This window comes from Siphateles boraxobius, unplaced genomic scaffold (genome assembly GCF_051911475.1).
Source record: "Siphateles boraxobius isolate OS27281-9 unplaced genomic scaffold, OSU_SipBor_1 73, whole genome shotgun sequence".
In the NCBI taxonomy this organism is placed as follows: Eukaryota; Metazoa; Chordata; class Actinopteri; order Cypriniformes; family Leuciscidae; genus Siphateles; species Siphateles boraxobius.
In genome coordinates, this window is record NW_027509201.1 from 948,834 (window position 1) to 976,280 (window position 27,447).

The 27,447-nt window shown below is 36.1% G+C and overlaps 1 protein-coding gene across 2 annotated transcripts; it reads left to right on the forward strand.

Annotated features, from left to right (window-relative positions):
* b3galnt2 (beta-1,3-N-acetylgalactosaminyltransferase 2) lies at positions 1-27,040 on the forward strand. Of its 2 annotated transcripts, none has more exons than XM_077217386.1 (13): positions 1-236; positions 3,269-3,395; positions 8,273-8,373; positions 10,993-11,186; positions 18,520-18,615; positions 19,385-19,495; positions 20,096-20,174; positions 20,591-20,774; positions 21,454-21,591; positions 24,736-24,895; positions 25,297-25,353; positions 26,558-26,714; positions 26,805-27,040. In XM_077217386.1, the coding sequence occupies exons 1-12, from the start codon at positions 131-133 to the stop codon at positions 26,684-26,686; spliced, it is 1,482 nt and encodes a 493-aa protein (XP_077073501.1). In that variant the 5' UTR covers positions 1-130; the 3' UTR covers positions 26,687-26,714; positions 26,805-27,040. The 2 variants fall into 2 exon arrangements, with proteins under 2 accessions (XP_077073501.1, XP_077073502.1); XM_077217387.1 differs by having other exon boundaries at positions 38-236; positions 19,385-19,453.
* Positions 27,041-27,447: the final 407 nt, after the last annotated feature.

Consider the following 27,447-nt stretch of genomic DNA (forward strand, 5'->3'; position numbering starts at 1 on the left):
GTCGTCATCAGCGCGAAGTTACACATGACGCTGGCGCGCCCGAGACTCTCAGTCCTCAGAACTCCGCGATGTGGGTCGAGCCGCCGGTGTGTTTAGCAACGGGTCTGAGCGGTTACGCGTCGGTCCGTCCATGAGAAGCTCCGCGGCGGCGCTGTTTGCGTGTGTTCTCGCGGTTCTGCTCCACTGGCTCGGCTGGACCGACAGAACCGCGCTGCTTTTGGGCTTCAGTTCTGCAGGTACCGCTGGGCTGAAACTTCTCTACTGTCTCTTATTCTGTTCCCACTGTTAGATGTAGGCATGGCAGTTTGTGTTGAAGAGTACGTGTTTTTGGTGTGACCTCTGCATTCGACACATCCTGGACGCATAAGGAGGATTCTTTTATAAACGCTCATAGAAGAATTAACACATGCATGCAAGCAAGTCTGTATTAATCCGTTCTTATGAAGCTAATGCATATAGGTATATTAATGCATATAGAAACTTGGTGCTCAGGTTATTTAGAAAATAACCACTTAACTGAACGTGTAAAGATAACATAAAAAGTGCATATTCTCAATTCTATTAGAAAAAATAATGCATATAAACTCAGATGCTGACTGCATATGTAAACTATTGCTGGTTTTATATAGATTAATTACTATATACAGGTCCTTCTAAAAAAATTTGCATATTGTGATAAAGTTCATTATTTTCCATAATGTAATGATAAAAATTAAACTTTAATATATTTTTGATTCATTGCACACCAACTGAAATATTTCAGGTCTTTTATTGTTTTAATACTGATGATTTGGGCATACAGCTCATGAAAACCCAAAATTCCTATCTCAAAAAATTAGCATATTTCATCCGACCAATAAAAGAATTGTTTTTAATACAAAAAAAGTCAACCTTCAAATAATTATGTTCAGTTATGCACTCAATACTTGGTTGGGAATCCTTTTGCAGAAATGACTGCTTCAATGCGGCGTTGCATGGAGGCAATCAGCCTGTGGCACTGCTGAGGTGTTATGGAGGCCCAGGATGCTTCGATAGCGGCCTTAAGCTCATCCAGAGTGTTGGGTCTTTCGTCTCTCAACTTTCTCTTCACAATATCCCACAGATTCTCTATGGGGTTCAGGTCAGGAGAGTTGGCAGGCCAATTGAGCACAGTAATACCATGGTCAGTAAACCATTTACCAGTGGTTTTGGCACTGTGAGCAGGTTCCAGGTCGTGCTGAAAAATGAAATCTTCATCTCCATAAAGCTTTTCAGCAGATGGAAGCATGAAGTGCTCCAAAATCTCCTGATAGCTAGCTGCATTGACCCTGCCCTTGATAAAACACAGTGGACCGACACCAGCAGCTGACATGGCACCCCAGACCATCACTGACTGTGGGTACTTGACACTGGACTTCAGGCATTTTGGCATTTCCTTCTCCCCAGTCTTCCTCCAGACTCTGGCACCTTGATTTCCGAATGACATGCAAAACTGAGCAACAGTCCAGTGCTGCTTCTCTGTAGCCCAGGTCAGGCGCTTCTGCTGCTGTTTCTGGTTCAAAAGTGGCTTGACCTGGGGAATGCGGCACCTGTTGCCCATTTCCTGCACACGCCTGTGCACGGTGGCTCTGGATGTTTCTACTCCAGACTCAGTCCACTGCTTCCGCAGGTCTCCCAAGGTCTGGAATCGGTCCTTCTCCACAATCTTCCTCAGGGTCCGGTCACCTCTTCTCGTTGTGCAGCGTTTTTTGCCACACTTTTTCCTTCCCACAGACTTTCCACTGAGGTGCCTTGATACAGCACTCTGGGAACAGCCTATTTGTTCAGAAATTTCTTTCTGTGTCTTACCCTCTTGCTTGAGGGTGTCAATGATGGCCTTCTGGACAGCAGTCAGGTCGGCAGTCTTACCCATGATTGCGGTTTTGAGTAATGAAACAGGCTGGGAGTTTTTAAAAGCCTCAGGAATCTTTTGCAGGTGTTTATAATTAATTAGTTGATTCAGATGATTAGGTTAATAGCTCGTTTAGAGACCCTTTTCATGTTATGCTAATTTTTTGAGATAGGAATTTTGGGTTTTCATGAGCTGTATGCCAAAATCATCAGTATTAAAACAATAAAAGACCTGAAATATTTCAGTTGGTGTGCAATGAATCTAAAATATATGAAAGTTTAATTTTTATCCTTACATTATGGAAAATAATGAACTTTATCACAATATGCTAATTTTTTGAGAAGGACCTGTATGTATAAATTAAAGTTCCATACATTGAGCGTTAATGGTATAACTGATCTATCCATCTATCTTTTTAGAAAATATGAATGTTCAATGCACATGGAACTTTAATGCACATTCTATGAATGTAGATTCGAACATGAATGATCAGTGCATAAAAAAATCATACTCTGCTTATAGGACATTAATGCTCAATTCTTATAGAAAATCCATGAGTAAAAATGAAAACTATTGCACATTTTATTTAGAACAATTACTATTTTTACTAATACTATATGAATATGCATTGAGTATTAATAGTCTATACTTATTAAAATCTGTCCATTTACTATAATGTATAAATATATTTAATGCATAGGGAACCTTAATGCAAAATGCATGTAGAACATGAATGAACAATGCATAAAAACATGAATATTTTTTTGCTTATATAGCATTAATGCTCAATTCTTATGATGTACAGTGCTCAATACATATGAAACGATTACTGCTTAATGCTTAATATAATGTACAGACCATCCAAATGCATATAAAACTTTAATGTTGACTGCATTTAAAACATGAATAATCAGTGTTTTAATACTCAATGGTTGACCATTGCACTTTATAGTTCCATAAGCATGTAGAACAGCTTGCATCAACTGACTTATAATAGCACTAATGTTCATTTCTGGGGGGTTGAGATGTGAAATGAATGCACATCATCACTGACAGCTCTGCGTTACATGAAGCCTGCATTAGTGATTGGTATCGGAGTTGAATGTCGTATACAAATAGAAGAATGTGTGTAGAAAGATCTCATTGAAGTCTCTGAGAGATTTACCTGGCAACATCGGCTCAGATGCACATTACACACTTACTCTGATGTTTGTCACACATGGTGAAATAGGACACAAGTGACAAACCATTAGGGGATCCAAAGGCTCGCCGCTGCCAGACACTTTCATCTGTTCTGTGTTTCAACCTGCCAGAAAAGCTTTTTACATGTTTCAAACATATGCAGTGTCGGAGGATATCAGCTGATTATTGTGTTTCTGTTAAATATTGTATTTTTAGACAAGCAGAAGGCTGTGCATGAGGTGTTGGTGGGCGTTTTGTCGGCTCGGCACCATTATGAGCTCCGGCAGGCCATTAGAGACACATGGCTGGGTTATATCAAACATCACCCGCACTTCAGGACACGGTCAGTCCCGCACGTATCATTACAACTCTGTTCACACGTCGATTTACTGTAGAAGATCAGGCTTTGTTATTGACTGCTTGATCTGAGGCCTACAACTTTATCGAACCTTATAAAAATCCTTAAAATATTCCACATTTAAATATCATTCCAACAAAAGCTCATTGGGTTTCTACAAGCGTTGCCTCAGTTCTTCTGGATTTAGTCTGTCTCAGTTTCTTCATGTAATCCCAGACGGACTCGATGATGATGATCAGTTTAGATCACACCGGCTGTTGTCAGACTGCTTGTGCATACAAAAATCTCACTGGATTATTACAATTAATGGCAAAATGAATGTTTGGAGATGTAAACTGATATTTCCTGCAGCAAAAGATAGAAATAACTGGCTTAAAATCATTTGAACTTAAGAAACTATTGAACAAACTAACGTGCCTTAGACTTTTGCACAGTACTAGCCCTATATATATATATATATCACAGGTTATAAAAAAATATTAAGCAGTACAACTGTTTCCAACATCATATTATAGTGATTTCTGAAGGATCATGTGACACTGAAGACTGGAGTAATGATGCTGAAAATTCAGCTTTGATCACAGGAATAAATTATATTTTAAAGTATATTTAAAATAGAAAACCATTATTTGTAATTTTAATAATATTTCACAATATCGCTGTCTTTTTACTGTATTTTTGATCAAATAAATGCAGTCTTGATGAGTATAATAGACTTCTTTCAAAAACTTCCAAACTTTTGAATGGTATTATATAGGGATGCACCGATACCACTTTTTAAGGGTCGAGTACGAGTACCGATATTTTTTTCCTGGTACTCGCCGATACCGATACCGATGCCTGTTGTACTGGGGGGTTTTCTCGTTTTATGTGGCAATTTTCTAAGAACAACACAATGAGACTAATGAACAAATCAGCATCTTTATTTTCAACAACTTAAATAAACTTAAAAAAATAAATCATTCTTATTGTGCTTATCACAAATTTTCAAAGCCCAAATTTCACAGTGTCCAATAACCTCCAAAGGGCAAAACCAAGGACATAATGAATGTAATTTTTACCTGCCTGTCACAAAGTTGTCAAAGTTCTAAAGAAATCACAGACAACAAGACAATCAAAATTGTCATAAAGTGCCAAAGAAATCACAGAACAAATGTTTAACATAACACTGAGTAACAATGTAATCACAGCCGAAAGTGTAAAGTGAAATATTAGAGTGTACTATTAAATCTAGCAACACTATAACTGCAGGAAGAGTGCTCATAAGAATTAAGAAATATAAGCTAAGGATATACGTGAGGTATCGGTCTTTGGTATCGGGGTATTTTTACGAGTACGAGTACAAGTACATGAGCTTGGTATCGGGCCCGATACCGATACTGGTATCGGTGCATCCCTATATATATAATAAATAAAATGTTGTCACTAATTTGTAATTTTACAGTCATACGATTATTCATACGACTAAATATTTAATTTGTTCATGTTTTTAAATATGTGAATATGTATTTCTATTTATGTTTTCATTACTTAATTTGTAATTATGTTTTATAACCATGTGAATATATGCCTATTGGATAATCTAGTCAGTGAATGAAATACTTTACAAATCACAATTGAAAATCTGACTTGAATATTTTCTCTTTTTATTTGAAAATCGATGCAAAAGATCAGATAATGAATAACAAATAAACGTTCAGTGTTCAGACTGGTGTAAAGAGTACCTGAAAACCATACTTGAGTGAAAGTGCAGATACCTTACAGTGAAAACGTGAAAGTCACCAATCCCAATATGATATAATATAATATGATCCAATATGAGTAAAAGTCTTATCCTCGCTTTCACAGACGAGGCTTGAATCTAGTCTCAGTCTAAAATGCATGTTTGATCTGTTTTAACTGAAAGCGTGTCTTAAAATATAACAGTGCCATTGTTTTGTCTCAAGATGAAAACGGTGAAATGTTTTTTTTCTAAGACACGTTTATAAAAGCTACTTAAATGTCCTAATTGAACTAAATCCTGGTTTAATCTAAACTTTGTCTGTGAAACCGGGCCTTGGAGTTTCTGATTTAATCAGTATTTAAGTATTTTACACCTGAGAGAAATGCCAGTGAAAACAAGAAACTTGTGTGAGGAGAGCAATGACACATTTATTTTAGAAAATCAAAATAAAACCTCACTATTGCAATAAATCAAGGTCGACACAACAGCCTCTTAAACGCCTACAAACACTCAAGACTAAGGCCTTGTTTACACTGTCAGTGAAATGTGACCCATTTTTTGCTCATATGTGACACAGATCGAATGTGTTCCGTGTAAAAAGGAAAAAAACGCATGCATTCGGATATTTCGAGATCGGTTTCAGGCCTCGTTCATATGTGGAAATAAATCAGATATGTGCCAATGCGACTGTCATGTAAACATGCAAATCAGATTTTCTGACGCATTAGGCAAAGTCCCCGGGTTTAATGACGAGAGAAACCCGACGCGCATCTGCAAACATCGTGTCGTCGTAGGAGAGGAGTGTGTGTGGACACACGATTACACACAACATATCAAAGGTTGGCTTGGTCATTATGCCATAGAGCCACTGCTACTCGTTAAAGCCCGACACGATCTCATGAAAGTGCGTAAATATAGCACGGATTTTATTTCTCGTGTCATTACCGCTAAAAAATAGTTTTTTCGTGCATAATACGCACTTTATTGCGTGTAATACGCACGCACTCCACACACTCCTAATCCTACCCAAGGGGTTTACAGTGCGTATCATGCACGCAAAAACTATTTTTTTGTAAATGTAGTGGTATAGATACGCACTTTCATGAGATTGTGTTGTATATTAACACAATTATTATACTAACACAATATAATATATAACAGTCCTGAGATCTCTCTCGCACACAATAACTGAAGCACATGCGCAGCTGATGATGGCTCTTTTCATCCTCCGCCTCAAAATCATGCTGATGTTTGGCCAACTTTGCATATATCGCAGAGCTAGCATCAAGCATATAATCGGATATGGGTCAGAATTGAAAGAATGTGTAAACGGACGGTCCAAAAAATCGGATATAGGCAACTAATCAGAATTGGGCATCAAGACCTGCAGTGTAAACGATGCCTAGGCTAGTACGAGGCCTTAGTTGAGCTCAAGCGCTCAGGAAGAGCATAAGTAAAGCAAAATCCTTCAAAAGGTCTCTTGGATATAACAGATAAATAAGTCAAATTAAATAATCAAAGCTTAATTGCACCGGACATGCTGGATACATGAAACACCGGCGATTCTCTAGGACCTGCTAATGCACTCGCATTCACTCCAGTGGCTTTGTTGACAATTCTGGGTGAGAAAACGGACAATGCCCTGTAGATGGCGATGTCACGTGTTTGTAGCAGAAATAAACTGATGCAGAAAAAGTGAGGTGCTGTGCAAAATGAAATCAAGGGGGTAATCAGAGCCCGTGTAAGGAGAGCCTGGTCACTCCTTATTAAGTCCTTTTGCATTTAATTTTGGTTGTAGTTCCACCAGAGTTCCACTGGGGGGCGATCGCCCATGAGTGCAAAATGAATGGGAGTCTATGGAGCTAGACGGCTAAATGTGTCTCTTTCACCCGATTGCTGTTGAGAAATCTCAGATTTGATTGTAGGTTTTGCAAGTTCAACATGGGTTATAGGTCAAAAGTTGAATGAACGAGTACTTGTGTCCTTTCGATTTCTTACAGGTTGAGTTGTTGTTGCCCATTACACGCTAGCATTCTGCTAATGGACGCTGATTGGTCAGTGAAGGACTGATTATGTCCAGAGATACCACTTGATGACATCGTGGCATCCGAAGCGGGACCAGAATGTGTATGTGTATTTTCGGGCGTGGCCCTTTAAAACAACAAAACAAAAACTCTTCTAGCGTGTGTATGTACCTGTGTCAGCTGTGTTGTCTACGCCTCGAGGGAACAGAAAGTGCAGAGCGCGAAAGCACCAAAGTGACTGAAGGATTGCCGTAAAGCAGTATCTCTGGTCGTACGATGTGTATGACGTCATTTACATTTTAAAAGACTTTTTAAAGCAAATGAGTGACTCTAAAAAATCTAACATCCAGCAATGTGTAATTTCTTTGCATCTCCTTTCGAATACAACATTCAAATTACTAGACAAAAAATTATATCCTGAGAAAAGTTGATTTTTAGGGGTATAGCTCCACTGACCTCCATTCATTCTGCACTCGTCCTGTGAGCGCCCTCATGTGGAGCCAGAGTGGAACTGCAACCAGTTCAGAAGCCGGAAGTTTACTCTGTCGCACAGTAGAGAAATTACCATATAGACAGGAGGAGAAGCTCGCAGGAAATCTCCGTCTATGAGGCATAAAGTCAGAGAAGTGAGGGCTTCACTTTTCTCCGTTGAAATCAAGGGGTCGTTGTGTCCATTTCTTTTACTGTCCATGAATGAAATGAGTGATTGCTCATCAGAAAAGTATTGAAATAAAGAGTACATGTACTTACTCAAAAACGTAGTCAAGTCGAGAATAAAAGTTGCTAATATATTTGATTCTCCGTTAATCTACAAATTAGCTAAAAAGATACTCAAGTACAGTAATACTTTACACCATTGTCAGTGTAAAAACAGATTCTCAGTGTAAATCTGATTGGATGCGACCTTTTAACAATCTATAGATGCGACACAATCAAAGCCTCTGTAAAGTAACCGATAATCACACATCTGTGATGAATTCTGTATTCAATGAAATTCAGTATTCAAAGCTATTTAATTACACTTGACGTTACACCCTTAGTCTTGCTGGTCGGTGTCACAAATGAGTGATTTTACTACAGAATCATGTATTGATGTTTATTATTATATTTGAAAGGGTGATGGTGAAGTTCATTGTGGGTGAACATGGCTGTGCCGTCGCTCCAGAGGATCGTGAAGACCCGTATTCCTGCACACTTCTGAACCTCACAGAGACCGGTCAGTTCATCTGATAAACACACGCGTATGTTCCTGATTCAGAGCCGTTTCCTGAGGCTTGTATAATGTCACTTTGCTCCAGTTTGTACTTTACCATTCTGCGTTTTCAAAAAAAGTGTTTTTCTGCCTCGTTTCCTCCCTTTGACACTGTTCATTTCATAGACCCCCTACACACACACACACACACACACACACACACACACACACACATATCTGTACGGCTCGCAGGATGTGGCCTGAAATCATAGTGTGCACTTGCGTTCTCTTCTTAATAGTCAGCATGTTTTGGCTTCCAGCTGATTTTATTGCAACATCCTGTAATAATATTCTGTATTTTGATGATTTGTCCACATCTTCATGGTTAGTTGGAGGAAAATTGAAAAAACTGGCTTTCTAGGAGTCTTAAAGTCACAAATAAAGCCTTAAATCAGAGCAGAAAGCCATGGCGTTAAATGTTGCATGTGTTGCAAAAATTGTATATTTTCCTCAGTCCTGTTTTACAGTACAAATATCTAAACAAGTTTAAATTAAGATACATTTACAGAAGACACATTTAAAATTAAGTCTTGAAAAAGTGTTTATGCTCAAAACAAGAACAAATATCTGTCAAAACCTCTAAATTGCGAGTCCACACGCAGATATTTGTTCTTGTTTTAAGCATAAACACTTGTTTTCTGTGAAATTGATCAGTGAAATTGAAGACTTCATATTTTGTCATTTTACATCTGAAGTAAATGTATCTTGATTTAGGAATCTTTAGATATTTGTACTGGAAAAACAGAAATAATGAGGAAAAACATTACTTTTTTGCAGTTTGATCAGAAGGAACAGTAAAAATTATTTCCATATTTTAGTGGTTTTAAGCAAAATGATTTTTGAAGAACAGATATTTGTTATTGACTCTGAACCTTTGAAGTGTTTCTCCTTAATACGTTAAAATTTAGAGAACATATTGATGTATTGTGTGTTCCTTCAATTTATTTCTTAAATTTTCGTTACTTGGTCTTCAATAAGTCTTAAATTACCCTTCATAAAATCTGCAAAGACCCTGAAAAATGACGAGTTCGAATTTTCGGAATGTTCACTTTTTCGAATTTGAAAGTGAAAATTCCGAAAAGTCAAACTTGTTATTTTTCTGTGGAACATGAAAGCGAATTTTAAAAGTAGCAACTTATGGAATTACATTCCTGTAGCTCAAACATTACAGCATCTATAAAAGTTAAAATGTTAATGTATGATGGTGAATAAATAATGTCAGAATGTTGACTTGATGTTATGATGCAGTTGCTGTAAGATGGCAGGAGATCGACTCACAGGTGTGATTTTTACTGTGTTTTGAAGAGCGTGACGGTTTGAGAGTTTCAGAGCGTTATGCTAATGTGTGAGAATATCCTGTGTCTAAAAGCTTTTCAACACATCTCTGCTTCTGCCTCTCGCCTGCGCCGTCTTTAATTGGCTTTTGTCTCAAGGACGAGGAAGCGGTGAGTCTGGAGCTCGAAGAGCTGGAATGAGCGGCTCGTTTCTCGATAAACGACTGTGTTCTTCCAATTGATCTCCTGGGTAATAAATGGCCGCTTTCTAATTAAGCCGAGCAGCGAGTCTCTTAAAGTGCTGATGTGTGGATTATTGTGCAGCGGCGCATGAAAACGCCTCGACATAAGGCTTTATCTTTAACCCTTCTTCTGCTTGTTTGTTTGTTTAATGATTGTGTCGTCACGTGAGAAAATGAATGTTTTTGCATTTAATCAAAACTATTAAAAGACAAATCAAAGTATGAGAATTGTGTTGTGAGCATTAAAGGTAAACGGATGAGTTGTCAAGGTCTGTTCAATCTGTGCATTCATCAGGTGCATTCTGGGATGCTTTTATACGCTTTTTGAGGAGCGTGTGTGATGAACACCTGATGATGCTTTTATGCTACAACTCACACATTACAAATGAACTAATAATAATAATAACAATGAAAACAATAATAATTAAAACTTATACATATAATTAATATTATTCATTATATTTTAATTTAATTATTATATATTTTATTATTATCGTTGTTGTTATTACCAACAAAATGATAATAGTAAATATAATATTGCTATTAATAGAGAAATTATTTAAATTAAATATAGTTGCATATTTAATTTTATAATATATAAATTATTATAATTTCTATTATCACCATTTTATATTTTAATTTAAATGCATTTTTATTATAATTAATAACAATAATTATTAACACTAACAGCAAAATTAATAGTGTATTATTATTATTAATAACAAAAACATCAATATTAAAAATAGTAACATTTAAATGAAAATATAAATGAATAATAGTATAATTATTACTATTAGAGAAATGAGTAAAATTAAAATGTAATTGAATAATAAGTTATTATTATTATTAAATTATATTATAATTAAAATCATTATTTAATAAAGATAACAATAATAGAAGTATTGTACTAAAAATATACCAATTAATTATAAAATAAAACCATCATTACTATTCATAATATTTTCATTATTATCAATCATTTTATTTTTCTAAGGAAGTGATATTTGCCTGCTGAAGTAATACCAGGAGTGTAAATGATTCGGTTGATTCCTGAACTGTGTTTTCAGTGTCGGATGAGGAGATGTCTATGTTGAGTGTTCCTGAGGGCTCAGTGCTGGTGCCGTGTGACGTCTCTGCGCTCAGCCTGGACTTCAAGGTCCTTCACTCTGTGGTCATCACTCAGCTGGGCGTCTTTCCCAACGGCCCGGGACACGAGTTCACCGGGAACGTCACCGTTCGGCTGCTCCAGGTGGACCAAGAGGTACGAACACAGGCGTCGAGGCGCGTTTCCATTACCCTTCAAACTGCAGAAATTGAAAATACGCCCAATGGAAACACGTAAATTTCGCAAAAACTCCCATTTATCGCATCAAAGTTTTTACGCTCGCATGAGGTGGTTTTTCAGGCAATTCGAAAAAGAAATATTTCACAAAACTGCAATGGAAACTTTGCGCAAAGTTTTTGTACATTTACAGTCACCTGACGTAGATGACGCGGTGTGTTTGAACAGAATAGAGAGCATAAGTCCCTCCCCTCCGCTTCCGGCTCATGGGACCTTATTATGGAAAAAATATGTATGGTAGTCAATGGCGAGAGACAACTTATCTTTTTATTTCGTCTGAACTGTGCCCTGAATTACACATATGATGTTTGTCAATTTAAAAGATAATTATGAAAGTCAAGAAAGTCACAGTTTGTCATAAAACAGAAGAGTAACATTTAGTTTTATGTGAAAATCTCTCCATGAACTACATCTCTCGTCTCGCACTATGTACGTCACCAAGCTCGTGTGTGTGTGTGCAGTCTGGTACAAAACACACAGGCATGACGGCGTAACGTTACGATTATAACGTTAGACTATAGAAAAAATGACAGACGTTAGCTTCAGTAAAGTTAGCTTCATTCATTGAGAGAAAAGGTATGACGTCACATGCGCGCCTTTTGGGTTTGTAGTCTTTGTCATGACGTATTTTCACAGTCTTATACCTCAACAGTTTTACATCAAACTGTGACTTTCTTGACTTTAAAATGTATCTTTTAAATTGAAAAACATCATATGTGTAATTCAGGGCACAATTCAAACGGGATCCAAATATTTGTTGTCTCTCGCCATTGACTACCATACAATATTTTTACGAAATAAGGTCACATGGTCCACCGGAAGGGGAGGGACTTAGGCTCTCTATATGAGACAGAGTTCTTTATTAAACTCATAAAAGACAAAAGAATTACAGGAATATTGGATTCTAAACCTCAAAGAAATGCCACAATTATGACCTCGAAGTAGATATGAGGGAGAAACACCTCATAGGTGCCGCTTCAAGTGTAAGTCTTTCCTTTCCATTAATGCTTGGATAACACACACACACACACACACATATATCTCCTTTTAAAGGGTAACTAAACCCTAAACCAACTTTTTTTAGTTAATGATCTGTAAGAATGGGGCTTTATTAGTGCTGTTCATTGATTCGAGTAACTTTTTTGACATTTGGGTATAAAGTGTTTTAATTCTACAATATATGGTGTAAAAACGTCTGAGTGCTGCCCTCTTCAGGTTGAGCGGTGGCTACTGCAGTTAGGCTTGGGCGGTATCCAAATTTGATACCGTCAAACCTCCTCCCTATTTTACCGGGGTATACGGTATTACAGTTACTAATTAAAAATTATGACATAAGGCTCAGACAGCGTCACCAAACTGTTGGCTTGTGCCTACACCGTTCAGAAACTGAATACAAGATCGGGCAAAAAAAACAAAAAAACAAAAATCAAGGCCAACCCGTGCACGTTGTGTCTGATCCCGGCTGACGGCATTAAATGTAATTATGAGCCGGAGCCCTATTTAGACTCGACTATTTTTAATACGTGGGCCGTTATAATATGGTGGCGCCAAATAATTTTTTAACCCAGGTGCTGAACGGGTGGTAGATATAAATACTATTTATAAATGAGCGAAAATGGGACATTTAATAATATTTAATTATTTTAATTATGACAATTGTATTCATTTTTATTCATTAATTTAAATGAAATTAACAAGCAACAAGCAAGAAGTGCATTTGTAAATCCGGTGACACGCGTCCATTGATTTTTATTAATACAACTTTTCTGTCAGTGCTGCAAAGATTAAGTTGACGATCGCCATCTCCTAGTGAACGCGCATATATAGAGAGAAATGCAAATCATGGATTACATAATCAGAAGGTATAGGCTAGCCTTTTTCTTTTCCTTTTGAATCGTTTCGTTTAAAGAAATTGACGATTGATATCTCCGTAGTGAACGCGCGTAGAGAGAAATGCACATCATGGATTAATCAGAGAGTATGCTGCCTATATTTCTTTTCCTTTTGAATTGTTTCGTTTAAAGATATTGACGAATCGCCATCTCCATAGTGAACGATAGAGAGAAATGCACATCATGGATTACATAATCAGAGAGTAGGCTAGCCTATTTCTTTTCGTTTTGAATAGTTTCGTTTAATGAATTTGATGATCGCCATTTCCGTATGAACGCGCATAGAGAGAAATGCACATCATGGATTAAATAATCAGTGAGTGGCCTATTTCTTTTCGTTTTGAATTGTTTCGAGCTTTATTTAGATATAGGCCTATCTGTCATGTCTGTGAGACATACACTGAGTTTCGGTTAATTTATGATGAGATTTCAATGCAAGTGACCGATCATGTCATGATTATGTTGTCTGCTAAATTTGATTCTTATTTATTAAATCCAGGCAATTGGTTGATAAAGTATTAAAATTAAGATACAATTTATACAAAACGAAATTCACTTTAAAGAAAGGCCTTTTACAAAATGAATCTTAATTAAGTGGTCAATGTCTGACTCCCGATGCGTCCCATCTTACTCGTGCTGTTCAGTTTTCATTATCAACGTCAAAAAACAAAAACATTATAATATTTTAACAAATATAAACTAATGCACTTATTTAATGAACTCGGGGCAAAATGCACCCTCGCAGCAGTGAGTGGGTGGTTGTTTCGGAGATGCGACATTAGGTTAGAGGTGTTTCCATCTCTCCCGGTCACCTTTTTTATTGCAACATTTACAAATTGCCTCGTCAGTATTTACCGCCTCTCCCTTCTCTCTCTCTCTCTTTCTCCTCCACACTGTCACTTGATGACAACTACATAAGCATTTTTAGGCATTGAATAAATTATATTTATATATTATATATAAGTGCCGGTATTGACAGTATTGAAACTGATACCGTTGCTATTTTAAGACCCCGCGGTATACGATATTACCGAAATACCGCCCAACCCTAACTGCAGTGGAATTTTCCTATTGGATGTTTGCGGTGGTTCGTGATGGGTGGTTGGTGACGTAAACAGGTTCCAGCTCACCACGCCCTTGGTACGAGCTCACCACGCCCTTGGCAGTATAAAAACCATCTTGTTTCGTCATAACCACTGTAGGGAGTCAGGAGTTGGAATTGTAAGTATTGAAAACGATCAGGATAGAGTATTTAACTGCCCTCGGTTCGTCCCCTCTATCTCCGCTGGGCTCCGCCCACTTTTCCAGCATTTTTCATAAATTGCCAGTGGGTGGAGTCAGGCTCTGACCAGGGGTTTAGTTACCCTTTAATAATAACGGCCAGTGCAGTGGCTGGGATACATAAACCTACCAACGTCCGTCGCCATGATTTTTGGAATGAATTATCGCGAGAGGAAAAAATGAAGTTTTAGTCGGATAACATTGGTTAATGGAAACGCCGTCATTTCATAGTAGTTTTTTGACGACATTTAGAAAAAATCGCGAAAGTTTTGCGCAAATCTGTAATGGAAACGCGCCTAGTGTCACCTGAATATAGTGCTGCGTTCACGTCATCTCGAGTTGAAAATACGAGTGGGAAGTTCATTACGAGTTTTGGGCATGTGAGAAACATGGCGGAATAACACAATACTTAAAGGTATTTATCAGCGATATTTTAGCATTCGAATATGATAGCATTATAATATAACAATGTAATATGTAAAGATAAAGTTGGCAGGGGCTTCATAAATTAATTAAAAACATAAAAAAGCAAAGCATATATGCACATTTCTTTGTTCTTCATTTTCTAGAACCAGAGTTTAAGAACCTTGCTGTATTTTTGTGTAATTAAAAGAGAAAGTACACCACAATCTAACTCAGACGAAAGTGAGTTGAAAACACGTAAACACGACTTCGAGGACTTGAACGCGCCTTAAGGCTTAAGTCTGTATGGCCTTGTCCACACTAACACATTTTCATTTGAAAACGCATCTTTTTCTCTCCGTTTCTGCCTTCCGTCCACTGAGACGGCGTTTTTATTAATGAAAACAAAGTTTTTTGAAAGCACTCTCCAAAGTGGATACATTTGAAAACGCCGTTTTCGTGTTCTAGGGTGGACTGAGAAAACGGTATTTAAAAACACTGACGTAAGTTTAGTCATGTGACGCATATTCAGTGTTGGGGGTAACTTATTACAAGTACCTTGAGTTACGTAATCAGATTACTTTTTCAAGTAACTAGTAAAGTAATGCATTACTTTTTCAATTTACAACAAAATATCTGAGTTACTTTTTCAAATAAGTAACGCTAGTTACTTTTTCACATTTATTGACTGACAGCTCTCCTGTCCCCATGTTGAGAGAAATAAAGTGAGGTGTTGTTTGCATTTGCATTGAACATGCATTTACTCACCTCACTTGCACAAAAACATTCAGTATTCCTCAAAATGAATAAAAACAGTCAAATGCAATCCCAGAATTTTGTGCAAAAGTTTTATAATTAACTATGTTAAATTACACAAATATACTTTATGTATTTAATCTCACTTTATTAACCAATGTCTTTGGTGCTGACCTACAATGATCTAATTCAACCATACTAATAAGCAAAAATGACTTTAGATTAGGTTTAAAAATAAGAGTGTTGAACTTCCTTCTCCTGTATCCTATTGTTATTTAATCAAGAACAGCAGCAGCTGAAAGGTTTGTTTGAGCGGCGCCCTCTACTGTACAGTAGTAAATATGCATTTCCTTCAGCCTTAGGCTTATTCATTTAACTTTTGATTTGAAAGGGCCTTAACAATTGGCAAAAATAGATTGTTTTAGCTGTTATTAAAAAACAAACAAACAAGCCCATGCAGGTGAGAAAAAGTAACGCAAAAGTAATGTAACGCATTACTTTCCATTAAAAGTAACTAAGTAACGTACATAGTTACTTTTTTGGGGAGTAACGCAATATTGTAATGCATTACTTTTAAAAGTAACTTTCCCCAACACTGCGCATATTGTACCAATAGATATTCATATTTATAGTCACAATGACTGTTATGTGCTATTGACTTTCACACAGTTACTAAAAAATGTTACTTTGCACACTCTTCATATCACAGTCCTGCAAACCTGACAAAATTCACTCGCATTTGCGTTTTAGACCAAACATATAATAGTGAGTGTGACCTGGACGACCAGTGAAGATATTTTGATAAATAAAATGATCCTGTCAGAAGAAGTGCGCGATAACTTTATTATTTATTTTCCGTCTGTATCATCTCAGTGAGGTTTTACGCATGCGCAGTAAAAGGTGAATTTAGCGTTTTCCAAATGTTTCTCACCCACACTGAAACGTCTGAAAACGCTAGTGTGGACGTAGAGCGTTTTTAAACGAAAACGCCGTTTTCAAACGTATATCCTGATTAATGTAGACGTAACACTGCTTCTCAACTGGGACCCAATATCATTGTGGAAATCCGAATAGACCTGTGACCCATTTTTGTGTCTCGACCCACCAGTTGGTGTAAAATATGCATAGAACAGTCATCTTGCATTAAACTCTTTTAGAAACTCGGATTGCACTTTGTAAAGTCACTCAATTAGTTCTTGCCACTGGAGGAACCTAAAATATCCTGCTGGCTTGTAAAGGTGAGCTTTCATCATTCCCCGCTAGACATTACTCATTTATTTGATAAATGTGCTTGAGATGTACCGTGCAGCAGAAGTCAAAAGACGTATCGTTCAATCCGACAAGCTGGAGAGATAAATGCGTGGAGAGCAAATTCAATAAAGTCTTCTTGGAATTGGATGCTTTGATTGTGAAGTGTCTCTGATCTTGCGTTGGTCGACGGATCTGCGTGATCAAATCACACACCGCATAATTACACACTTCAATACATTTCCACACTTTGTCGAAGTCAACAGACTAACATACGAGAGCTGCTGATGCGAGAACATGATCTGTAACACATGGCAGAATTCAACAACAGTCGTATTATTAGGAGTGTGATTTACCAATATGTATAATAATTTTGTCCCATTAAAAATAATTACAGCTTGTTCTGAATTATTCATACATTTCCAGCCTTTAAAGTCATTGGTTTGTTCTTGGTCTTAGGCAATTTTACCATAGTTCTTACAGTTTAACTGTGGTATTAGTAATAAACCTTATAAATCACGGCTCCTCATTGCTGTTATTGGATCAAACTATGACATTTAGAAATTTATAAATACAGCAGCTGCACTAATGGATTATAGTCCCTCAATATTGACTGTTATATTTGATATAATTAAACTGGTCATATAATAATGGTTTGAGTACTGAGAAATTCAGTTCAAACTGAGTTGTGGGTTTTTATTGACATTTTTATGTCCAGGGGTCTATTTGAATTAAAACTAAGAGATTTCAATCTTTACCTTTTTTTGTTATTTGAATTTCACAGTAAAACTTTATTATTTTTTTTTTATCATGCCTTTATCATTTAGGCAATTTCTGCTTGCATGAAATGCTTTTTATTTTATTGTTGTTTTTGTTTTACTCTCATCCAAGACCCAGATGTTCGGTCTTAAAATATGAAAACCTATCCTGAAAATATAATTATATTTTAAAACATCATAACCTTGATTAAAAAATAAAGAGTGAAACTAACATTTCAAGATTTCCACATGTTTTGTGTATTTGTATTAAGCTAAAAATCTTTAGAGTTTTTTCTAATCAGTTGTCATAATCAATTATGTAAAAGTGTTATTTGCATCCATTTAAGGATTTATAAAATAGCAATTAAGTCCTAAAATGTAATTATTGCTACATAATTTCTAAATTCATATATGATGTGATGGCGCTGACAAAATATGAACATATGAAAAATGTAAAATATGAACATTGATCATAAAAGTATATTTATATTTTAAAATGTAACATGATCGTCTAAAAAAAATGTAAACAAATATATACGTCTCATATATATATATATATATATGTTTGTTTACATAATTTTTTTATATATATATCAGTTAAATTATGCAAAAGTTTAAGAATATTATTATTGTGCATATGTGATATATAAAACAGCCTTAGGACAAAAAGCCTGCCATTATAATCTTAATGTCATCACCGCCGTGGAATCTCACAGTAAATGCGTAATGTGTGATAAAGTGATGGGAATGACAGTCGCACCAGGAAGATGAAGAGGTTGCAAGACGTGTCGTCTGGAGGCTGATGGACATGAGGAGCAGAAATCACATATTGACTCGTGTGTGTCAGTTTATTCAGAGTGTTGCCCTTTACAGCTGTGCAAATATGCTCGTGTGTGTGTGTGTGTGTGTGTGCAGGAGGCGGTGGTGAGCGCTCGCTTCAGCACACTGAGTCCAGGATCACGTGTGGGTGGGATGTTTTACAAGCCCGTGGAGCAGTTCATTCTACCCAAGGTGACACGTTCAGTCATTCACACCAGCATCTGTAGATAAACGCATACATTAATGTCTAAGCTATGGATCATGTACGTCCATCAAAATAATATCTTGCATCAATGGCGTGAGAATCAGTGTACAGGGATTCTGTGACCTCGGAGTGTTACTGACCAATCAGAATCAAGCATTTCTGAATATGGCCCTCTTTTCATTTGCTTATCTATGCACTTTAAATTCCAGAGCTTTGTTTATGTTCCCAATATTTAAAGTTGCCACACTCATTGAATACTCTGCATGTGCTTCACTTTATTTGCACCATTTTGTTTTATTAGTTTATCGTTATTTATCTATATATCTTTTTTTAGAATTTGAAAGATAATGACGATATTGTTTGATAAGGGAGATCTCTCATTGTGGTTCTTAAAAAACACATAAAGTAGTGCTTAAAGCGAGTGGCGTCGCGCTGATAATGTGACCTTTCTGTGGATGCATCTGTTAGGAAATCTACAGTTAAAGACCCAACGACCAGATATGATTCCTAAAGAACAGGAGTGAGAAGTGCAGTCGACGAGTCAGAATTATAATAAGTTGAAGACGAAATTTTACGTTTACCGTTATGATCACACTGGTGAGGTAAAATCTCATAAGCTTAGAGAAGTCATTCAACTCATTTGATATTTCGAAGCAAAAATATTGATTAATACCTTGATTATAATCACTTATTAGATATACTTTGAGGCTTCAGTGGATCCCAGAATGCATCAGTGGTTCTGGTCTTCATCCGCAGGGTTTTGAGGGAACGCTCCTGTGGGAAGCTCAGGATTCGTCCGGTCTGATGTCGGTCAACACTTCAGCGGTGCGTCTGAATAACGGCGGAGGCGTTCTCAAGTTCGGATCTGTGAGAGCAACAAGTTCTTTCATTTTAATGTATTACACTGCAAAAAAGCTTTTCTTACTTAGTATTTTTGTCTTGTTTTCAGTCCAAATGTCTAAAACTTCTTAAATAAAGATGCGTTAACTAGATGAGTAAAATGCCATAAGATTGTATGTCTTGTTTTCCAGGGGATTTAATCAAAATTAAGTGAGTTTTTGCGTAAAACAAGCAAAATTATCTGCCAATGGCGTAAGAAAAATAATCTTAATTCAAACAGAAACAATATTATTTTTCTTACCCCTTTGGCAGATAATTTAGCTTGTTTTAAGCATAAACTCACCTAGTTTCCCAGAAAATAAGTCATAATATCTTATGGCATTTTACTACTTAAGTAAATGCATCCTGATTTAAGGAAGTTTTAATATTTGGACTGGACCAAAAGTTAAAAATACTAGGTAAGAAAAGCATTTTTTGCAGTTCAAAAACTTGTCACTGAAATGCAAAGCTGTTCTGGAGGGATTTTATTGGCCCAGATCAAGAAGGTTTTGTAGATGTGGCACGAGTCTTTCAATCCCAGAGTTGTTGTTCTCATCAGTATGAGGATATTGTGTGTATTTTCCTCAGGTTGAAGAGGGCACGTTGCCTCACAGGAGCGCTTTGGGCTTCCCGGGTCTAGCTGGAGGATTCATGTTTTCAGTGTACGGTACGATGAGGAGAATTATCTAGCGTTTGTGTTCTGTGTCATTCAGCTTTATGCTTTCATGATCAATAACTGAATATATTGGGATGTTGGAGAACTTTGGCAGCTTCGATAAGATTATTGAAAGAAGTCTCTTCTGCTCATAAATTCTGCATTTATTTGATCAGAAAATACAGTAAAAATTGTGAAATATTATTACAATTTAAAATAAACCTTTTCTATGTGAATATATAGTAAAGTGTAATTTATTCCTGTGATCAAAGCTGAATTTTCAGCATCATTACTCCAGTCTTCAGTGTCACATGATCCTTCAGAAATCACTATAATATGATGATTTGATGCTCAAGAAACATTTAGGATTATTATCAATTGTGCTTCATATTTTTGTGTAAACTGAAATGTGTAATGAAATGTTTCAGATGTGGAGGTGTTGTCTGAGCTCTTGCGTGGGCGAGCTGGGCGGCAGCGGAGTCGAGTGGATCAGCTGAAACACGAGGACGAAGCCCTGCGGGACGAGAGCCTCCGGCACGGAGACATGGTGTTTGTGGACGTGGTGGACACCTACAGGAACGTGCCTTTAAAACTGCTGCAGTTTTATAAGTGGTTAGTGCATTACCCAATCACCTCCCAGACCTCGTTCTCCAGGTATAGATTTGCATATTTGCCAGAAATGATAGTACAACAACTTTGCTAGTTATTCAAAGTCTCCCTGTCATCAATCATTTTATCCCTTAAAACTCATCTTTGATCACTAGAATGACATTTAAGCGTTTATTCCTCCAAAATAAATTCCGTCATGCCTTAAAATAGCTTGACTGTAACTCGACACCCTTCCCTCATTCAGTATATGAGGCTCTATGAATATGCAAATGAGCCCCGCCTCCACTCACTCACTCAGCTCAGAGATCCACTCGTTGACGATCACACGTTGATCTGATTGGTTACAAGGTAGTTTGTGACGTCAGAAACACCAGCGATTTCAAACCGTGTTTTTGAGACTGTCTTTGGTTCACTGCAGTTTTAAGCAGAAAATACTCAGCAATGCTGTCGACTTATGAATTTGCACATTAAAAACACCACATAGACATATAAACAACATTAAAAACTTGATTATCAGTCGGTCAGTAATGTTATAATGGTAACCGACATCCTCAGGGTTTCTGACTGTCGTTTGTCGGGTCTCATACTCCGTGTTGTGTTGTATTGTGAATCTGCTTCAGTAAACGCAGATCTGCAGAGTTCAGGGGTTTTAATTAAGCGTGTAAATTCCCCGCTCGTACAGGTCGGTGGGAAACGCTGACTTCAAGCTGCTTCTCAAGACTGATGATGATTGTTATATCGACGTGGACGCCGTCCTGCTGAAGACGGAGCGCAGACGCCTCACACACACCGTCACACACACCAGCCTGTGGTGGGGCAAGTGAGTGAGCCGGAACACTTTCTCTTCGGAAATCAGGTTCAGCATAATTCATTAGAATAGATGGATGTGCAAAGAAATGATAGCGAGCAGAATGAGTCAGGTCAGAGTTATAGATTAGTCTTAAAAGAATGATTGATAGAAATAAAATTAGAAATCAGGATTCTTTGATGAATAGAAAGTTCAAAAGAACAGAATTTATCTGAAATAGAAAGCTTTTATGACATTATACACTACCGTTCAAAAGTCACTTAAGAATTTTTTTTTGGGGGGGGGAGGATAAAATAAATCAATACTTTTATTCAGCAAGGATCAATTTTATTGCTCAAAACTTACAGTAAAGACATTTATAATGTTACTAAAGATTCTATTTTAAATAAATGAAATAGAACCTTCAATTCATCAAAGAAACTGTTTTCAACATTGATAATAATCATAAATGTTTCTTGAGCATCAAATCATCATATTATAGTGATTTCTGAAGGATCATGTGACACTGAAGACTGGGGTAATGATGCTGAAAATTCAGCTTTGATCACAGGAATAAATTATATTTTAAAATATATCCAAATAAAAAAGTTATTTTCTTTTTTTCATAATATTTAATAGGGCTGAGTAAAAAATATTGATTTCTTGATATTAATCGATTCTCATTTTTACGAACCGATATCGATTCTTAAATCCCAAGGATCGATTAGTCATCCTGTTTTCATTTGATGAATGAATGGAGCATTGTAGCGCGCATCCCATCCAATAAATCGCAATAATCTGTGTGCTTTGTTACTATTGATATGAAATAAAGTCTCAGATTTCAAATTACGTCAATTTTTTTACAAAATTCAAAAACATAAATGGCGCAGTGGCGTGAGATCTGGCTCAGCTCTAGAGAAGCACATTATCTTCTCTTCCGCCTTAACCCTTAAACAGGAAAGAGTGGAAAATGCTAAGCAAAAAATAATTTCATTTCATTTTTTATATCATCTGGACTTAAATAAAACAAACATATCCAAAATATTTTTTTTTTTAATTTGATGTATTTTGGATTTTATGAGTTGTGTTTCCTGAGTCACGTTGCCTGATTAGGGTATAAAAAAGTTCCAAGTCATTAATCTGTTAAATGTTACTGCCACTGCATGTTTAAAACAATTATATCCCATACTTCATCTGATCTAATGTTGACAAATTATATATAATTCGAAAGCTTACGAACTCAAGATTCAGCCCGTGAAACCCGTTTTGAAATTGGAGGTTGTGCTACCATAGAAACGGTACTTGAAATTCTTTTAATGGGCTCCTCCCCTTTTGGGGCATCGTCATGTTTCATAATTTATGATCAAAACCTTTTCTAATCTTGACAAAACACATATTGTCAGAAAGGTCTGAGTCTCAAGGTTCCATATTTTGTGACGGAAGTGATATTTGGACAGAAATGTATTAATTTGTTATGGCAGAATGCATACAATTAAATTCAATGGAATGTAAGTCACCTGGTGGCTATTTTTAGTATTATGTCTAAACAAAATCTCATGGGAACTTCAATTTTTGTTGAAATCAACTTCAAATTTGGAACACAACTTGGTTAGATATATGGCTATGATTTTATAGTAATTTTATAGTGAAAAATATTTTGTAAAATACATATTTTATAAAAAAGATTAAATATTAAGTACAGTATATTTGATTTAATGTAAGTTTTACTTTCATTTTTTGTTCATACTTTCATTTTTTGAAGTGCTTTCACTTCAGCAATAATCTGCAGACTGTTTTCTTTAAAACAAGACCAAACTTAGGTCTATATTCCAAAGCATTCTTGAATTACAATCATTTAAGTTTGAATAGTGCATTTTAAATAGAGTAAGTTTAATCCGTTTTTTATACCCTAAACAGGCAACGTGTCTCAGGAGACGCATACATTTCAAACCTGCTAAATAACAACATGAACAACATATTACTTAATTTTCTCCTTCAGCACCTTAAGACAATGTTCACAATTAATGTTAGCAGTAATCTTTTTTTTTTCAGAAGAAAAGTAAGTTTTATATATATTTACTTATCTCAAAATCTGAATGTTCTGCACAACTGGCAGCCATGTTGGATTTAGGTCAGGCTGACTAATTGATCACAAAAAATTTGAAGCAAATCAGACCAGGCTGTCATAAGTGATAAAAGAATTTGATGAAAAAATCGTTCTTATGCCCCAAAAAAGACGACAAAAGCTATGTATCTCGTGAGACACGTTGCCTGTTTTAGGGTTAATAACACCAGTTACAGCACGAAATAAACATGAATGAGCATCTGAAAGTGTGTTAAAAGATAGAGTACAACTTATCGAAATCCGTATCATGTTACATGAAATCGCTCAATCATTGTTTCAACCGTGGAAAGACGTCGGTAAACAGCTTGTAAACAATGTCATGTAACGTCACATTTACCTACAGAAAAAACATATGTGACCATAAAAAGAAAAATTAACTCTAGAGACGAGCATTTTGCTGAATATATGCATCATATTCATTATAATTTTTAATGTTCTTCAATATTTAATGCATGTTTGGATAAATCGGGCAAGTTTAACACATTTAAATGTTTATATTTCATAACTTTCTTATTATAAAAATAAATAAAAGTGTAATTTAAGTTTTTGTATAGCTACAAATCAGTTAATGTGTACCTTCAATATAATAGTAGGCTAATGAAGCCTATAGGCTACAACTGACTCCCATAGTTTACAGCATTAAGTTAAGAGATGTTTTCCTTGAGAAAATTTGCCATGTATTGTTCCTGATATCCAAAACAATCAATATTAAATCAAATCGAATCAAATTGCAAGCTTGTGAATCGAAATCGAATCGAATTGTGAAACTTGTGTCAATACCCAGCCCTAATATTTAACAATATTGCTGTATTTTTATCAAATAAATGCAGCCTTGGTGAGCAGAAGAGACTTCTTTTAAAAACTTTAAAAATCGTGCCAATCCCAAACTTTTGAACGGCAGTGTATATTTATTAATTATGTTACTAATTAATACTTTTATTTAGCAAGGATGCATTAAACCGATGAAAAGTGACAGTAAACGCATTTATAATGTTACAAAAGATTGTGTGTGTGCGATATTACTGAGTTGTGTTGTGGTCCGTGTCCTTCAGTTTCAGGCAGAATTGGGCTGTGGATCGAGTGGGTAAGTGGCAGGAACTGGAGTACGCGAGTCCTGCGTATCCGGCCTTCGCCTGCGGATCTGGATATGTGGCGTCCCGGGATCTGGTGGAGTGGCTGGCCAGCAACGCACAACATCTGAAAGCTTACCAGGTGCCGTCTCCTACTAGATGATGCTTGATGATGATGTGTTTTCATGAGCTTCTTCAAAATACAAAGGGACTGCTTTTTAGAATTACCCAGCATGCAACTATATTATGCTAAAGATCCAGAAATCCATGATGACAAAGGCATGCGTGACACCATTAGCAGTCTGTTCATAAGCGATGCTCTCTTGAAATCAATGCTTGCAGAATCAGATATGTCTGTAACGATTTCACTCGCCCTAAATATCACACATTTGTTCTGGACGTTGAGTCTCTAATCGGTTTCTCACTATTACAAAGCCACTGAGCCAAGAGAAATGCTGCTATAAGGGTGCTAATATTCATTTAGATGATGTATACAGTAGACATTTACAGTGTTTTTCAGCATTTAAATGCATGATTTCACAGGGAGAAGATGTGAGTATGGGCATTTGGATGGCTGCTGTGGGACCTCACAAATATCAGGTGAAAAAGACATTCATTTTTCAGCTGCACACCTTCAGAAAATAACTACTGCCTTAATAAATCAATAATATAATATGTATTAAAAAAAATATATATATATATATACACATAATAATCTATATATGATTAAACATTTACGTTAATATATGTATATTATTAGAGTGTGTATATATATATATATATACTTTTTTTATACATATTATATTATTGATATATTAAGGTAGTAGTTGTTTTCTGTTATATATATATAAATATTTATTTATTTAAATGATTTCAAAATTATTAAATTCATTTTTCAGCTGCACACCTTCAGAAACCAACTACTGCCTTCATGTATATATATATATATATATGATAATATACATATGATCAAAAATAAACGTTAATATATGTAAATAATGAGAGAGTATATATAGATATATTATCATTTCAAAACCAACTATTGCCTTGATTTTATATTTAATCAATTATATAAATATAAAATACACTATATATATATATATATTTTTTTTTTTTATGAAAGATATATATATCTTAGTCATTACTGTTATTTGTTATTGTATATTTATTTCATGTGTAATTCTTTGGCATTATTGATTGTAAACACAATCATGCCTATTTTAAGTACTTTAAAACTGAAATTAAAATATATATATAAACTACCATATATGACTAAATCCTGTGTTTATTGAGCCTGAACACACATCTCTTGTAGATGTGGAGGGGTTTAGTGTCCTGCCGCTCATAATTACACCACCGGCGGTTACATGTTGATTTGTGCAGCTCAATAAGTGGATAAAGGCATCTGGCAAATTCAATTTCAAACTCAAAGCGATGCATTATTAAACGTCTATATTTGATCCGTTCATGCATTAACTGCGCACTGTAAAAAGTGTTCAGTTCACTTACTTAAAAAAATTGTAAACCCGTTGCCTTGAAATTAAGTAAATAAACTTCATGCTTAATTGAAAAGATTAAGTTATGTGAACTTGACAATTCCACATTACTTAATTTTTTTGATTAAGCATGAAGTTTATTTACTTAACAATTTTAAGGCAACGGGTTTCCTCAATTTTTAAGTAAAGTCAACTGATCACTCTTTACAGTGTGGGAATCAAACCATGACATTGATGTTGCTGCCGGAGTGTTATAGGATTATAACGGGTTCTAATGTGTGTGTTACTCTGTGTCGTGTGTGTGACAGGATTCAGGCTGGCTGTGTGAGAAGGAGTGTTTCGTGGACATGTTGTCGTCCCCGCAGCATTCGGCTCAGGAGCTGCGCTCGCTTTGGGAACGGAAGAGAAAGTGTGGCGATCCCTGCGGATGTTCCTGATGTTTCACACTCAACACTTCTCTGATGGGTTTGAGATTTCTCTTCTCGTTTTCAAGAGGCTCCACGTTTCCCCCAGTAATAATAATGTTCACTTGTCCTTTTCTGTTATTGGTCACAGGCTGGCTTTGAGGATCCACCAGAGGACGTGACATAAACACAGGGTTTGTGAATCGTCAGGGCAGTTTTCCTGTTCTTTATCTTGTCACGTGTCTTTCTGTCACTTTGCCTTCTTTATTGCTGCGAGTTCTCGAAATCACCAAACACGCAAACCCTTTTCACTGCTTTTAACTGAGCTGGACGCCAAAATTGTTACATTGAAATGTTCATTTATGAACAATAAAAACATTGCAACAAGTTGCAGATGTGTCTGTTTGTGATGACGAATCAGCGTAGAGCAAGACATTATAGGGGATCAGGGTAAAAATTAACAAATGGATATCTCCATACTTACTTGCATTAAGAATTCCATATTACAAGTTTTCTGAAATGTTATGTTAAATATGCAAATAAACCAAGCACTCATTTGCATACATTTCCAGAACAGAAATCTGAACACTGGATAAAGCCAGCTTTAACATTCTTCAATCAAACTTTGATTTTGTTGAGTTAAAGGTTTTCACAGAGGGAGTTTTGGATTTCTTTAATCATCATTCCATAAATAAGAACATAAGCCGCGTTTCCACCACAATTACCAGGAACTATTTGTCCCAGGAACTTTTTTCATAGGAACTTTTTTTGCCCCAGACCGGTTGCTTACTGCG

Excerpts from the sequence above, each read along its gene's own strand:
- b3galnt2 (XM_077217386.1), top strand. The coding sequence starts at position 131 with ATGAGAAGCTCCGCGGCGGCGCTGTTTGCGTGTGTTCTCGCGGTTCTG. Across the intron at positions 3,396-8,272 it reads CACCCGCACTTCAGGACACG|GGTGATGGTGAAGTTCATTG; the intron begins GTCAGTCCCGCA and ends TATATTTGAAAG. Across the intron at positions 18,616-19,384 it reads AGCAGTTCATTCTACCCAAG|GGTTTTGAGGGAACGCTCCT; the intron begins GTGACACGTTCA and ends CTTCATCCGCAG.